The sequence below is a fragment of the Canis lupus genome, chromosome 22 (assembly GCF_011100685.1).
Source record: "Canis lupus familiaris isolate Mischka breed German Shepherd chromosome 22, alternate assembly UU_Cfam_GSD_1.0, whole genome shotgun sequence".
Lineage (NCBI taxonomy): Eukaryota > Metazoa > Chordata > Mammalia > Carnivora > Canidae > Canis > Canis lupus.
In genome coordinates this window covers 30,620,092-30,633,028 of record NC_049243.1, presented here as the reverse complement: position 1 = coordinate 30,633,028, position 12,937 = coordinate 30,620,092, and the positions used below count along the sequence as shown (strand labels likewise).

Below are 12,937 nucleotides of genomic sequence, written 5' to 3'. Positions count from 1 at the left end.
CTTTTAAAAAAATCAGTGGGCTTTGAGTAAAGCAGGTTATTTTCCATAATGGGTCTCATCCAACCAGTAGAAGGCCTTAAGAGAAAAATCTGAGATTCCTTGAGAAGGAAGGAATTCTGTTTCCACACTGCCCTTCAGACTCCAGACTCCAGTGTCCACTCTTCCCTTGGAGACTTCCAGCCTCCCCTGCAGATTTCATACTGGCCAGCCCTCACAATCACATGAACCAATTCTTTGAAATCTTTCTCTCTCTCATTTGAATTCATTCTGATCAAATAGACACACACACACACACTCTCTCTCTATTGGTTTTGTTTCTCTGGAGAACCCTAATACAAAATGCCTTCAGAGCCAGTAGATTCCATATTATTTGCCTTTGTATCTCCAGTACCTTTAATAGTCTCTGCCTCATTCTGGGTGCTGTGTCAATGAATGTGTGAGAGAGGGCATACATGTGGACACTAGGTGAGTATAGTGACTCTTAAGTCCCTACCGTAGTCTAGTTTTTGGACAGTTGGAAAATTAAAGTTCAGCCCCGGGAGTAAAATTCTGCCTGCATATCCTAAAATGGATGGCAGGGGCTTTCCTGAAAGGCTCTGGGGCTGCTCTGCCTCCATGGACTTCTGGAATATTGGGGGCCAGTTTCAGGTCAGAAGCTCACCCTGGGGAGGGATGAAAGTAGATTATGGGGCCAGTTGCTGTCAAGGAGTAAGTGAAGAGGAGTTTAAAGAGACCAGTTGACAAATCCAGCAGGGCTTTCCTAGGAACATACCTTCATGAGGTCACTTCATGAGTAACCATGCTGAATCTAGCCCTGAGTGCTGAGCTCCAATGGTGAGGGACTGTCTCACCCATCCTAAAAGACTGAGGCATAGATCAGAATGCCAATGTGTCATTTTATACTTTGGGTGTTCCTTTATGTTGGAAGGCTAGATACTTTCACTGTGTAGGGTCCTTCCCTGGGGCAGTGTGGCTGGGAGGTCAGGTGAGTAATGAGCTGCTGTTTGCTGAGTGTAGAACTGGAATAAAACAGGGGCAGGGATTTCAGGGACATTCACCGGGACATTCACTGGGACATTCGCTAGGACATTCATAAGTCCCTGCTCCCACACCCTGGATACTTCTCTGTTGGTCTTCACCAGATGTAGTCCTTCTAGATTACCCTAGACAGTTTCTGTGTACTTCTTTTTTTTTTTTTATTCTCTTTTAAGAATCCATACTGATCATCTTCCTCTTGCTGCAGCCCTCTGATACAGGAAAGCACATTCCAGTTTGGTCATGTTTTCAGTGTAGTTCTCAGAAATTACATTTGAGTTCTTGTAACTGGTAAGATGGCAGCCTACTTGGGGGTACATTATGTCTTCCTGAAGTATCTTCATGGTCCTGAGAGTTTGTCATTGCTCTTAGAAATCTTTTGTTTCATCTCATTTTTAGCATAGGTCATTTGTACATAACTCAGTCACTATATGTGGATTTTGCTAATTTAATTTGGAGAGGTAGTCTGTGCACCCCTGTCCTCATGTTGCCCTCATGTTGCCCTCATGTTGCTCCAATTCATGAATAACAAGGAATAGGCCCAAGAATGAATGGGACTAATCATGCTTAAAAGTATTAAAATCTTAAGGTAAATAGTGGAAAGTTGTGATAGAAGAAGGGAAAATGATTAGGAATGACATGATTGAAAAAGTAAATCCACAAGCAAGGTTGAATAGGGCCCAACAAGGATAGAGTAGGTGAGTAAGATAAAAATATGAAACACCACAGGGTACACCTGCATAGGTTGTGGACAGCTCGTCTGTAAGAGGGCCCTATCTACATCATTGACATTGTAGCTTTGTATAACTACTATGATAATTGCATAGCAGAACACATGACATTTTTCATTCTAATGAAATCATTATAACAGTTTTCATTATAACATTAAATCATTATAACATAAAACCACTTACAACAGTAAAGTGTGTTGGAAGACAGTTCTGCAGGGGTGTCACATTTTTCTTCACATTTTGCCAGCAGACACACCGACTGTCTTTATTCTAGATTATCTTTTAAAGAATGTGTAAACAGCTTTGGAAAGTAGAAGTATTATCTCTGTGGAGGAATGCATAGGCTTACCGCCCACCATAAAAGATTTAGGTTCCCTGAATTCAGGGTTCCTCTCCTGTAATAAAATTTACTGCAGGTGTGGATGTCACCTCTTTCCATTGTTGTGGGAAAGGGGGCTTTTCTTGTTGCAAGAAAAAACTGATACTCTACTGTTTCTGTGAGTAATGACATCATTTGTCTCTGGCCCAGAAGTCTTATGTCCTCTGCCACCATCCATGAAACCATGGCAGACTACATTGTTAACTCTCTTATAGTGTAAAATCTCTGTCCTGGACAAGGTGTCTGGAAGAAGGGGAACATCTTTCTGATTAGCAAAAAGGTACCAGAAGCCAGAAAGGAGCTAAATCCAGAGCATAAATATAAAGAGAAGGGAGGGGGATAATACGAAAGGATTGTGTTTTTCTAACCATTTCATTTATCACCTATGTAAAGTTAGGCCCCTCAAACTTCTACTCATACTCATTTCTAAGATCAGCGCTGGCCCAGGGTAAGATGGTTGGTTAACCATCAAGTAGGTGAGATTTTAGAAATCTCCTCAGGTAAGGCCCCAGACCAATGAAACAGACTCTCCAGGGGTAACATGCAGGCATCAATAGTTTTTAATGTTCCCCAGGGGATTCTATGTGTAGCCAAGGTGAAAGCCTAAGATCCTGAGATTTACTGAGAACGTTCCCATCCTCCTGTGGAGTCAGAACTTAGTGGTCTGCTGCCTTCCATTCTGGGGTCTAAGGCTTGCTCCTTCTCCAGATAGGTACCTGGCTTTGTGCAGAGCCCTGGGGTTTCTCTAGTTCTCTCTTGCTCTTTTTCAAGTCTTTCCCTGGAGCCCACAGATCTCTCCAGATACTGTATCTTGTCTCCATAGTTCTGACTTTTATCTGATTTCTCCTAAGCTGTGTCTCCTAAGCTCTACTGGGAAACAAATTAGTTCTTCAAAGACCCTATGCACTGAAGAAAAAAAAAAAAAAGTAAGCCCCTTCTGCCCTTTCTGCCTCCTTGTAATAAAAATTGGATTTTTTTAAGCACTGACTGAATATCAGGCACTATTCTAAGAGATTTTCATGCATTGATGTAATGTTTAATTCTCACAAAATATCATTATCTTCCTTTTGCAGATGAGGAAACTGAGGTGGAGAGAGTTGAGTGACTTGCCCAAGGTCACCCAACTAGGACATGGTAGAGCCAGGACGTAGAGACAGGCAGTTTGGCTCCAGACACTATACTAAGCCACACTAAATGGTAAAATGAATGTAAACAAGGTGAATAATATGAGTTTCCCCATGGTATCTACTTCGATGCTTTTTTTCTGGGAAATGTCAAATTCTTTAAGAAATTTTGTCTTATTTTTTTGGTGTCCCTGCTTAGCAGATGTCATAAGCACGTGCCTGTTTTTTCTGTTGGGCAATCAAGTGCAGCTCTGTTACCTCATGTCAGACTTTTGATGCTGAGTGTGTGCACAGTGCTGCTTGTACATTTGGATGTCAGAACATACCTACTTGATAAGGTTTCAACTGGTGCCTGGCTGGGTCTGTTCCCCCAAATCCCATTCACCAGTGTGGGTGGATCTGTTAAATGTTCATTTCTGAGCTTTGGCCTGTCTGGCATGGTTGTCTTAGCTCTAAGACAGCCTTGTTTTCTTCCTTGTAGGAAATAACCCAACACCTATTTCATCTAGGCAAGCAGATTTACTTATTTAGAGTAGTGGTTCTCATACTGTGTGTATCAGAGTCACCAGAAGGCTTGTCCCTAGAGTTTCTTTTTTTTTTTTTTTTCATCTCTCTCTCCCTCTCTCTCTCTCTCTTTTTAGATTTTATATATTTGATAGAGAGAGTACAAGCAGGAGGAGCAGCAGAGGGAGAGGGAGAAGCAAACTCCCCACTGAGCAGGGACCCTGACAGGGGGATCAATCCCAGGACCCTGGGATCATGACCTGAGCTGAAGGCAGATGCTTAACCAAGTGAGCCACCCAGGGCCCCCTAGAGGTTCTTTTAGAAAGTCTGGGATGAGGTCCAAGAGGTAGCATTTCTGACAGTTTCCCAGGTGGTGTCTGTGGTACTGGTGCCATAACCACACTCTGAAAACCACTGCCTTACAGCCATGTTGCTGCAGTGTGGTGTGGTCTATAGATCAGCATCAGCTGGGAGGCTTGATAGAAATGCAGAATTCCAAGCCACAGCCCAGAGCTATCCAATCAGAATCTGTGTTCAACAAATTTCTCAAAATGGAATTCATGTGTACCTTTACGCATGAGAAGTATTAGTTTAGATCATATATTTTGATCCAATTAGGGCTTTTAATATCAAACAAAGATACATCTTAGTGAATAACAGATTCCAAAGTAGTCAGTACATTATACTATAATCTGGCCACAAAGGAGACCAAATAAGAATTTATGGGTGATTTAGGGCAAATCTATCACAACTCACTCCAAATGACTCAGCATTATGTCCTTCTAACAGAGAGAAGGTAATGTCTTCAAATTGATAGCTATTTAAAAGATTGTTGATGCTCATGTACTCAATGCAGCCTAATGCCAGAGGAGAAAAATGAGCTTTATAAACTTCTCTTTCAGTAAAACAATGGATGATATAACATACACAGTCAATTTAAAGGTTATTTAGAGTTTGAATACTTTGAAAATCAGTCAGAAATAAAAACTGTTAGTTCTGGGTCACTGATGGTAAGAGATGGAAAAAAGAAAATGCTATTTTTACAGTTACTCTTATATTTTGAAAAAAAAAAAAAAAGATAGGTAGACAAGATAGAGTACATCAAGTTTGCTTTCTAAAAAGTAGGAAGAGGGGCAGCCAGGGTGGCTCAGCGGTTTAGCGCCACCTTCAGTCCAGGGCATGATCCTGGAGACCTGGGTCAAGTCCCATGTTGGGCTCCCTGTATGAAGTCAGCTTCTCCCTCTGCCCGTGTCTCTGCCTCTCTCTATCTCTCGCTCTGGTCTCTCATAAATAAATAAATAAAATCTTTTTTAAAAAGTAGGAAGAAAAAAATTATCGAGATTATTATAATTTTCCCTAAGTCTTGATGAAGATTTTTGGGTATCGAAAGTCAATGATGAATGATCAGATAAGTGTCCAAACACAGTAAGAGAAAATAATTTGGATCTGTCAATAAATTTTGACAAGCTGTGTGAGAATAATCAAGCCATAACAGCAAAGCTGCTACTTCAAACCAAAGATCTGCAAAATGGAAGCATTTAGTAAATGCTTCTGAAATTTAAAATCTAAATGCTACAAAAGCCTGAAAATTAACAATCAAAATAGCTATCCTTTTTGAGTGTTTATTTGTTTTAAAGATTTTATTTATTTATTCATGAGAGACACACAGAGAGAGGCAGAGACACAGGTAGAGGGAGAAGCAGGCACCCTGTAAGAAGACTGTGTAGGACTCCATCCCAGGACCCCGGGATCACAACCTGAGCCAAAGGCAGATACTCAACCACTGAGCCATGCAGCTGCCCTTTTGAGTGTTATGATGTGCTAGGAACCAAGCTAAGAGTGTTATTTGTGATCTTCACAGTCTCACTAATCCTTGCCCAAACCTTATGGTCCCATGGTTGCTTGTGTTTTGCAGATGAGGAAACCAAAACTCAAGGAGTACAAAGTCTGAATGCATCTTTATATACCTATGCTGTAATTATAGACATTCTCTGCGAGAACCTCTTGAAATAATTACTAACTTATTTTGCCTGAATGTTACTGGTAGGATAAAGAGGAAAACATGCACATATTTAGTTAATTTGCCCTTTATTAGGATGAAGAATGCTTTCTGTGACCAATTGTCTTAATTTGTCTAGTACTGAGTGAGATATTTCATTGCTAAACCCAGGAAAGTCCCAGGCAAGCTGGGATGTTGATTACTCTTTCGGAAATTCAGGGAAGTGCAGTCCTGGAGCTAAGGCTTTTGTAAGCAGTGGGCTCCAGCTTTTCTCTAGTTTTAGTTAACAAGTACTTAAAAAAAAAAAGGGACCAAAAGCACTGAAGTGCCATAAATTCTATTCTTTTTTTTTTTAAATTCTATTCTTTTTTTAAAAAAATTTTATTTTATTTATTCATGAGAGACAGAGAGAGGCAGAGATCTAGACAGAAGGAGAAGCAGGCTCCCGGTGGGGACTGTGATGCTCAACCACTGAGCCACCCAGGTGCCCCTTAAACTCTTTTCTTAATGGATTAACAAAGGCTGAGCCTGCTGTCACTAGAATTAACTTTTTTTGTCTTGCTTTTTTTCCCTCAGCAATGGTGATGGATTTGTGGGAGATGGTGGGCCAGACAAGAATCACAGTGTGGAGTCATGGACCTGGATTCTGTGATTTGCCCCAACTACAGGAACACAGTGAGGTAATCTGCTTTGAACGACCGTGGATGTGTTCCAAAGGCTTTGTCCCCTTTGCCATTTTAACAGGTAAGTGAAAAGACCAACCTTCCTTGGCGTACACAAGCAACACCCCCCAACATTTTGTAATTTGAGGTTGTGAACTCATCTTTAGTGAGGGTTATGTGGTTTGGAGTGGTAGGGTTGGAGCCAATGGCCAAAGAAGAATTCTTGAGATGTTGCTGGTGCAAAAAGGTGGTTTTATTTAAGCACAGCGACAGGACCAGTGGGCAGAACAAGCTGCCCTCAAAGAGCTGCCCTCGGGTTGTGAGGACTGGCTGATAATATACTTTGGAGTTGGGGGATGTAAAGACAAAGGGAAGTTTCCAAAAGGACTTTCCTTGCTAAAGAAGACTCACAGGACCTCGGAGGTCTAGGTGTTGTCAAGCTAAGGTTGTTTTCCTCTCCAACTAAACCTTAGCATTAAGACAGTAGGATTTCCTGGAGGGATGTTATACTCTGCCTGCCTCAGTGATCTGTCAGTGGGCCACAGGTTGGAAGGACATTTCATTTTGGCTACATTTCCTTCTGCCTTTGTTCCCCACATCGAGGTTTTGTCTGTGGATCTCCACAGTGGCCTGAGTTGAGGGCGCAAACCTTCCTTACCCAGAGCAGGTTTTACTTCCTTCTGCTGTGAGTCTCTGTGTTTCTTGGTCTTGGGGTAGGAGTGGGGAGCATTTCTTTTTTTTTTTTTTCTTTTTTTTTTGTTGAAGATTTATTTATTCATGAGAGAGAGAGAGAGAGAGAGAGAGAGAGAGGAAGAAAGAGAGGCAGAGACTCAGGCAGAGGGAGAAGTAGGCTCCATGCCTGGAGCCCAACGCAGGACTCAATCCCGGGACTCCAGGATGGCGCCCGGGCCAAAGGCAGGCGCCAAACCCCTGAGCCACCCAGGGATCCCCAGTGGGGAGCATTTCTTATGCTAATTTCTGGCTTGGTAGATGAGGATCCTGCAGGTAGTATAAAGTTGAATTGTTGGTCCACCAAAGGACAGACCTATGATTGTTAATTTGTGAGGGGGATACTTTCCTGGCCCTACTCAGAGTTCACAGGGAGCTAGGCAGGCATTCTTGTTGACTCCCTAAACTGGTGGATAGTTTTTCTGGTGTATCTAGGGCTGTCAGATGAAATACAGGTCTCCTAGTTATATTTGAATTGCAGATAAACAACAAATAATTTTCTAGTATAAGTATGTCCCAAATTCTATACTGGACATACCTATATTAAAAATTGATTTGCTGTTCATTGTCACTAGAATTAACTTTTTTTGTGTTGCTTTTTTTCCCTCAGCAATGGTGATGGATTTGAGGGAGATGGTGGGCCAGTATTACTGATTTAACTAGATGTCCTATGTTATTATTTGCAAAATATGGCAACCCTAGGCGTATCTTTTACTTAGGCTGTGGTCCTTTGGGGAATCAAGCTTTATTTGGGGCCTCAGCTGTAAACTCAACTTGCCTGAGGTCTCCTGCTTCCATGAAGACTTTAAAATCTCAACCCTGAGGGGCACCTGGGTGGCTCGGTCAGTTAAGCACTGGACTCTTGACTTCTGCTTACGTCATGTTCTCAGGGTCGTGAGGGGTTCTGTTCTGGGAGTGGAGCCTACTTAAGATCATCTCTGCCTCTCCCTCTGTGCAACCCCCCCCACCACATGTGCACATGCACGCACAAGCCCCCCCCCAAATAAAATAAAATAAAATAAAATAAAATAAAATAAAATAAGATAAAATATAAAAAAAATAAAATAAAATATAAATAAAATAATAAAATAAAATAAAATAAAATAAAATAAAATAAAATAAAATAAAATAAAATTTCAACCCTGAGGTCATAGGCTAGCATCAGACTGGAAAGCCCCATAAACCACAATTGACACATTCTTGGCTTTCTGGCTTCCTGTTTTAGTTTTCAGTTTTATTTTTATTTTTGGCCAGTGGAGTTTCCTTATTTTCTTCTAAGCTCTGTCATGTCTTTAAGAGAATGTTTGTTATATTTTGTCCAGGATTTTCAGGTGTTTAGAAGTAAAAGGGTTTCAGATTATCTGGGCTGTCCTATTATAGAATATGTTAACTCTGCCACCAACTCTGTAAAAGTCAACTAATAACGAAGGACAGTTGGAAGAAAGCAGGCAGGGATGAGACCTCCTCCTACCCTAACCCTGCCCCCAAGAGGAAATCACCCTTAAAAAAAGGATTTTACACCACCCTGGAAGGAGCTCTCTACCCTTTTCCATGTGATAGATAGATGACAAAAACTGATTGGATGCAGGGAGAGTTAATCAGATGAAAACAGCCCACCAACAAGCCCATTAAAACCCCTAGGTCTAGGAACGCCTGGGTGGCTCAGCGGTTGAGCATCTGCCTTCAGTCCAGGGTGTGATCTAGGGTCAAGTCCTCCATCTGGCTCCCTGCATGGAGCCTGCTTCTCTCTCTGCCTATGTCTCTGCTTCTCTCTTTCTGTGTCTCTCATGAATAAATAAATTAAATCTTTGAAAAAAAAAACAAAAAACCTAGATCTAAACACCAAATTGGCCACCCTCTCAGGTCCCCTCTCATCCTCATTTTGAGAGCTTTGTACTATCACTTAGTAACTATGGCCAATAGACTTTGCTTTGCTCCCCACCATTTGTCATCTAGTCTACCTCTTAGTTCCTCCAAGCAGCGTCAGCATGAGCCATGGGCACTCAAGGAAAAGGAATCCTGTAACACTGAGGCCTCTCACACTATATTGGTGTTGAGAGAAGTTAGTATGCAGGTCTCTAGACTTTCTGACCTATTCGTAGGAGGGAGATGTTATGCGTGGTGAAGTATATTTGACTTAAATATAACCAAGTCAACGGTATCGTGAGATAATTTGAACTCCGGCTATTATAAAACAAACAAGTTTTGGATGTACCAAAGGCTAATGATACGTGGGAAGGAATAATTAAAAAGCACCTCACTAATTGAAGAAACTGTAATTCGTTAATTCTAGATGACTTAATTCCTACGGTAGTGTTACAGATGCTGTTACCCATCACTAAATTCCCTTAGTATAGGAATGCTTCTACACATCCCCTCTTGGCCATAGGACAGGGGTTTGGCTCACTTAGGGGAAGTGCCAGAAAGTGATTTGGGGCCACTTTTATCTCTTTTCTCTTTGTCATGATAATCTTCCAGTGGATTAGAAGCAGGTAACACCTACTGCTGATTTCTATGGATATGTAGAAAAAAAAAAATCCTTTCTTCTTTTAACCCACTGGGTCTTCAGGCTCTTTGTGAAGCACAGTTGGCCTATCTTGGCTGATCCAGTTACCACAGACCCTCAGGTATGTTGCTGGGTACTGAAGATAACAGTGAATGGAGTAAATGGAGTCTTTCCCTTCATGGAATTTGGGTTCTGATCTAGGGCACAGAGATGAACCAAATAGAAAAATTAACATAGAAATAAAACTGAGATAAAAGTTTTGAAGGAGGGATCCCTGGGTGGCGCAGCGGTTTGGCGCCTGCCTTTGGCCCAGGGCGCGATCCTGGAGACCCGGGATCGAATCCCACATCGGGCTCCCGGTGCATGGAGCCTGCTTCTCCCTCTGCCTATGTCTCTGCCTCTCTCTCTCTCTGTGTGACTATCATAAATAAATAAAAATTAAAAAAAAAAAAAAGTTTTGAAGGAAACAAATTTTGGGCCAAATTAAAATGCATTTCTTTAAGTGGTGATACCCCGCCTATTTCTAGAAAAACCAGAGGGTATTTACAAAATCAAACACAATGCACAATTTAGACCAGAGGTACATTAATATAACAGAGGAACCAATGTGACAGGGCCAATGAGATAAATCAATTAGGGCAGTAGGGCACAATACTTTCTATTTCTCCAGAGCTGGGACAAAAAAGGAAATATTTGAGTAATATGATTCTTACTGCTTGATAGCAGGACACAGGCCAACTCTTTGAGGAACTGAAATTTTTCCTGCCCTGAATCAAGAAGCAGTTTATTAACTGGGTCTTCCATCAGTTATATTTCACAACTTAGTGGGCGTAACTCTAATTTTGCAAAAGTCACAGGGACATTGTCTAAGTGGATGTTCCTTGTATATATACCATCTATAAAAACTGAAGAGCAGAAAAGTCTTGATTAAGGGAAGCCACTTGTGCAAGGAACTTACATAATATGAGCCAGTTTGGTTACTTAGTGCTGTCCTGCCCACTGGAAGCTGGGGAGTGCTCTTGGAGGGACAGCATTACCTGACCCTTGGGCCCTAGATATCAGAGGCCTCCTGGGATCCTTTGGGAAGGGCTGTTTTTAAACTGGTTTATGGTTGGGTCTTTCAAGCTGGACCTTAAATTATGCTATGTGGTGGCAGAAGAACCCATCTCTTCATTTTAGAGGCCAGGAGGAGGCAAAATTGCCTACATGTTGTCGACAGTCAGGAGCCTGATTTCTTTCTCTTGTTACCCATCAGTCACACAGAGTCCTGTGGGAGGGGTCAGTATTTTCCTCAAAAAAGAGCATTACATTTCCTCAGGTACCTTAATAGGTTAGTTAATATATCAGAATTTAGCATCATAAAGTATACAGAGTATTATCTGGGTCTGAAAAATGTAAGGGCTTTTGTTTTAGCCAAACAAGAACCTGCTGGGCCTGCTAGGCCAGAGGTGGAGCATTAATTGGAGGGATAGTAAACACTTGAGTCTAAATCAGTGCTGATTGTAGGAGAAAAGGCCTGCCACAGTCAAGGTCATTTCATCTTCCTCCTTGGAACACTGACTAGACTGTGGGCCAAGGTGACACCCTAGACACAAGCACAGGACATTTGTCAGAGCCTCGTATGATTTCTATAGCAGGTGCACATCTTCACCCATGAACATGGGTCTGAGAACTGTATCTTTTGTGGAATTTCTAGAACCAAATATATTTAGTGTATTTTTTTGTTGTTGAATCTCCATCCTGCTGAGTGGCAGAAGCTAAATCTCAGCCCCAGGATCTCCTCCTCCCCCACCATCCTGCATCCTGCAGGGAGTAGGAGAATATTTCTGTTGTCTCAGTGCATCAGCTAGGGGAACATCAGGTATCAGGTATTAGGGCCAGGTTGTCATTGTGCATCTGAGCTGGCTTTGGCAGAGATATCCTTGATCCCTCTGGGCTCAGGTCTCTGGTCCACCTAAGCCTAGGGATCTGCTGTACAACATTTGTGCCTGTCACTAACAAAAACAGTATTATGCACTTAAACAATGGTTAAGAGAGTAGATCTCATGTGAAGTAAGTATTCTTAACACACACATACACACACACATACACAACAGGATGCAATGAAACTTTCGGAGGTGATGGATACTTCTATTACCTCAGTTGTGATGGTTTCATGTGTATAGTCCTATGTCCAAACTCATCAAATTATATGTGTAAAATATGTGCAGGTTTTTGCATATCAGCTCTACCTCGATAAAGCTGTTTAAAAAAAGAATATAATATGTGACAGGTCTAAATGCTTTTTAATATTAACTTATTTCACCATCAGAATAACCCAGTGAGATGGGTACTACCAGTCTGCCCATTTTATAGATGAGAGAACCAAGACACACAGAGTAACAGGTAATACTCCATTTCACCCAACTAGTAAGTGCTGGAGTAGTCTGACTTCAAAACCTAAGCCCTTAATCCCAGCTGTGTGGCTCTCCTGGTCTCCAGGCTGCTCCTCTTCCTTAGCCACTCCATTTTACCTGGTGCTCCTGGGAGGTCTACCTAGGCTTTCTTTTTCTTATGCTGAATGCTCTCACCAGGGGTCTCTTTTTAGGTCACAGGGTCCCCAGCCAGCAGCAGAGGCAGATGACTTCCAGACCAGTCTCCTGGGTTCATTATGCTTCCCACAGCCTCAGGCTCAAACTTTCAGCTCTCTTAGCCTAGCTCTATCTGGATGTCCCTAGGCACCTACTGCTCTGTATGAAAAAGACTAAATGCATCATTGTCTTTCCCCATGATGAGACTTCTGTGTCCCTCGTGTCTCACTTGAAGCCTGTTCACGCTGGGACACTAGGAGCCATCTCTTCCCTCATCCTCTGGTATATCTAATCACCATGTTTGGGGAATTTCATTGTCCCCTAAACTATTGCTTTGCTAGGGGCCTTTAGCATTTCTTACTGTGGCCTCAGAAAAGGACTCCTAAGTGGACTGCTTCCAACCTAGTTCTCTGGCATCTTCCTTTAAACCACAAAAGTGTTTTCTCTAAAACACAGTCTTTGTTACGTGTTTGTGTAAGTTCTTCAAGGGCTTCCCATCATTTATATAAGTGTTTCTTAAAAAATGCAGTTGTTGGGCACCTGGATGGCTCATTGGTTGAGTGTCTGCCTTTGGCTCAGGCCTTGAACCCAGGGTCCAGGGATCGAATCCCTCTGCCTATGTCTCTGCCTCTCTTTCTGTGTCTCTCATGAATAAATAAATAAAATATTTAAAAAAATGTGGTTCTTGGGCAAATGCA

General features: G+C 41.9%; 1 protein-coding gene across 17 annotated transcripts in view; it reads left to right on the top strand.

Annotated features, from left to right (window-relative positions):
• The window catches only part of LOC111091657, a 54,203-nt gene that overhangs the window by 22,822 nt on the left and 18,444 nt on the right, over positions 1-12,937 (top strand). For 12 of the 17 annotated variants that reach the window (XR_005376419.1, XR_005376420.1, XR_005376414.1 and 9 more), the window contains 2 exons: positions 3,219-3,342; positions 6,349-6,516. Coding sequence is in view for 2 of the 17 variants with exons in the window: in XM_038569789.1 (XP_038425717.1) it covers positions 6,169-6,256; positions 6,349-6,516 (256 nt within the window). In the remaining 15 variants the exon portion in view is untranslated. Of the gene's footprint in view, positions 1-3,218; positions 3,363-5,447; positions 6,257-6,348; positions 6,517-12,937 lie in introns of those variants that run through there. The other 5 variants (XR_005376421.1, XR_005376417.1, XR_005376411.1 and 2 more) reach the window with 4 other exon arrangements.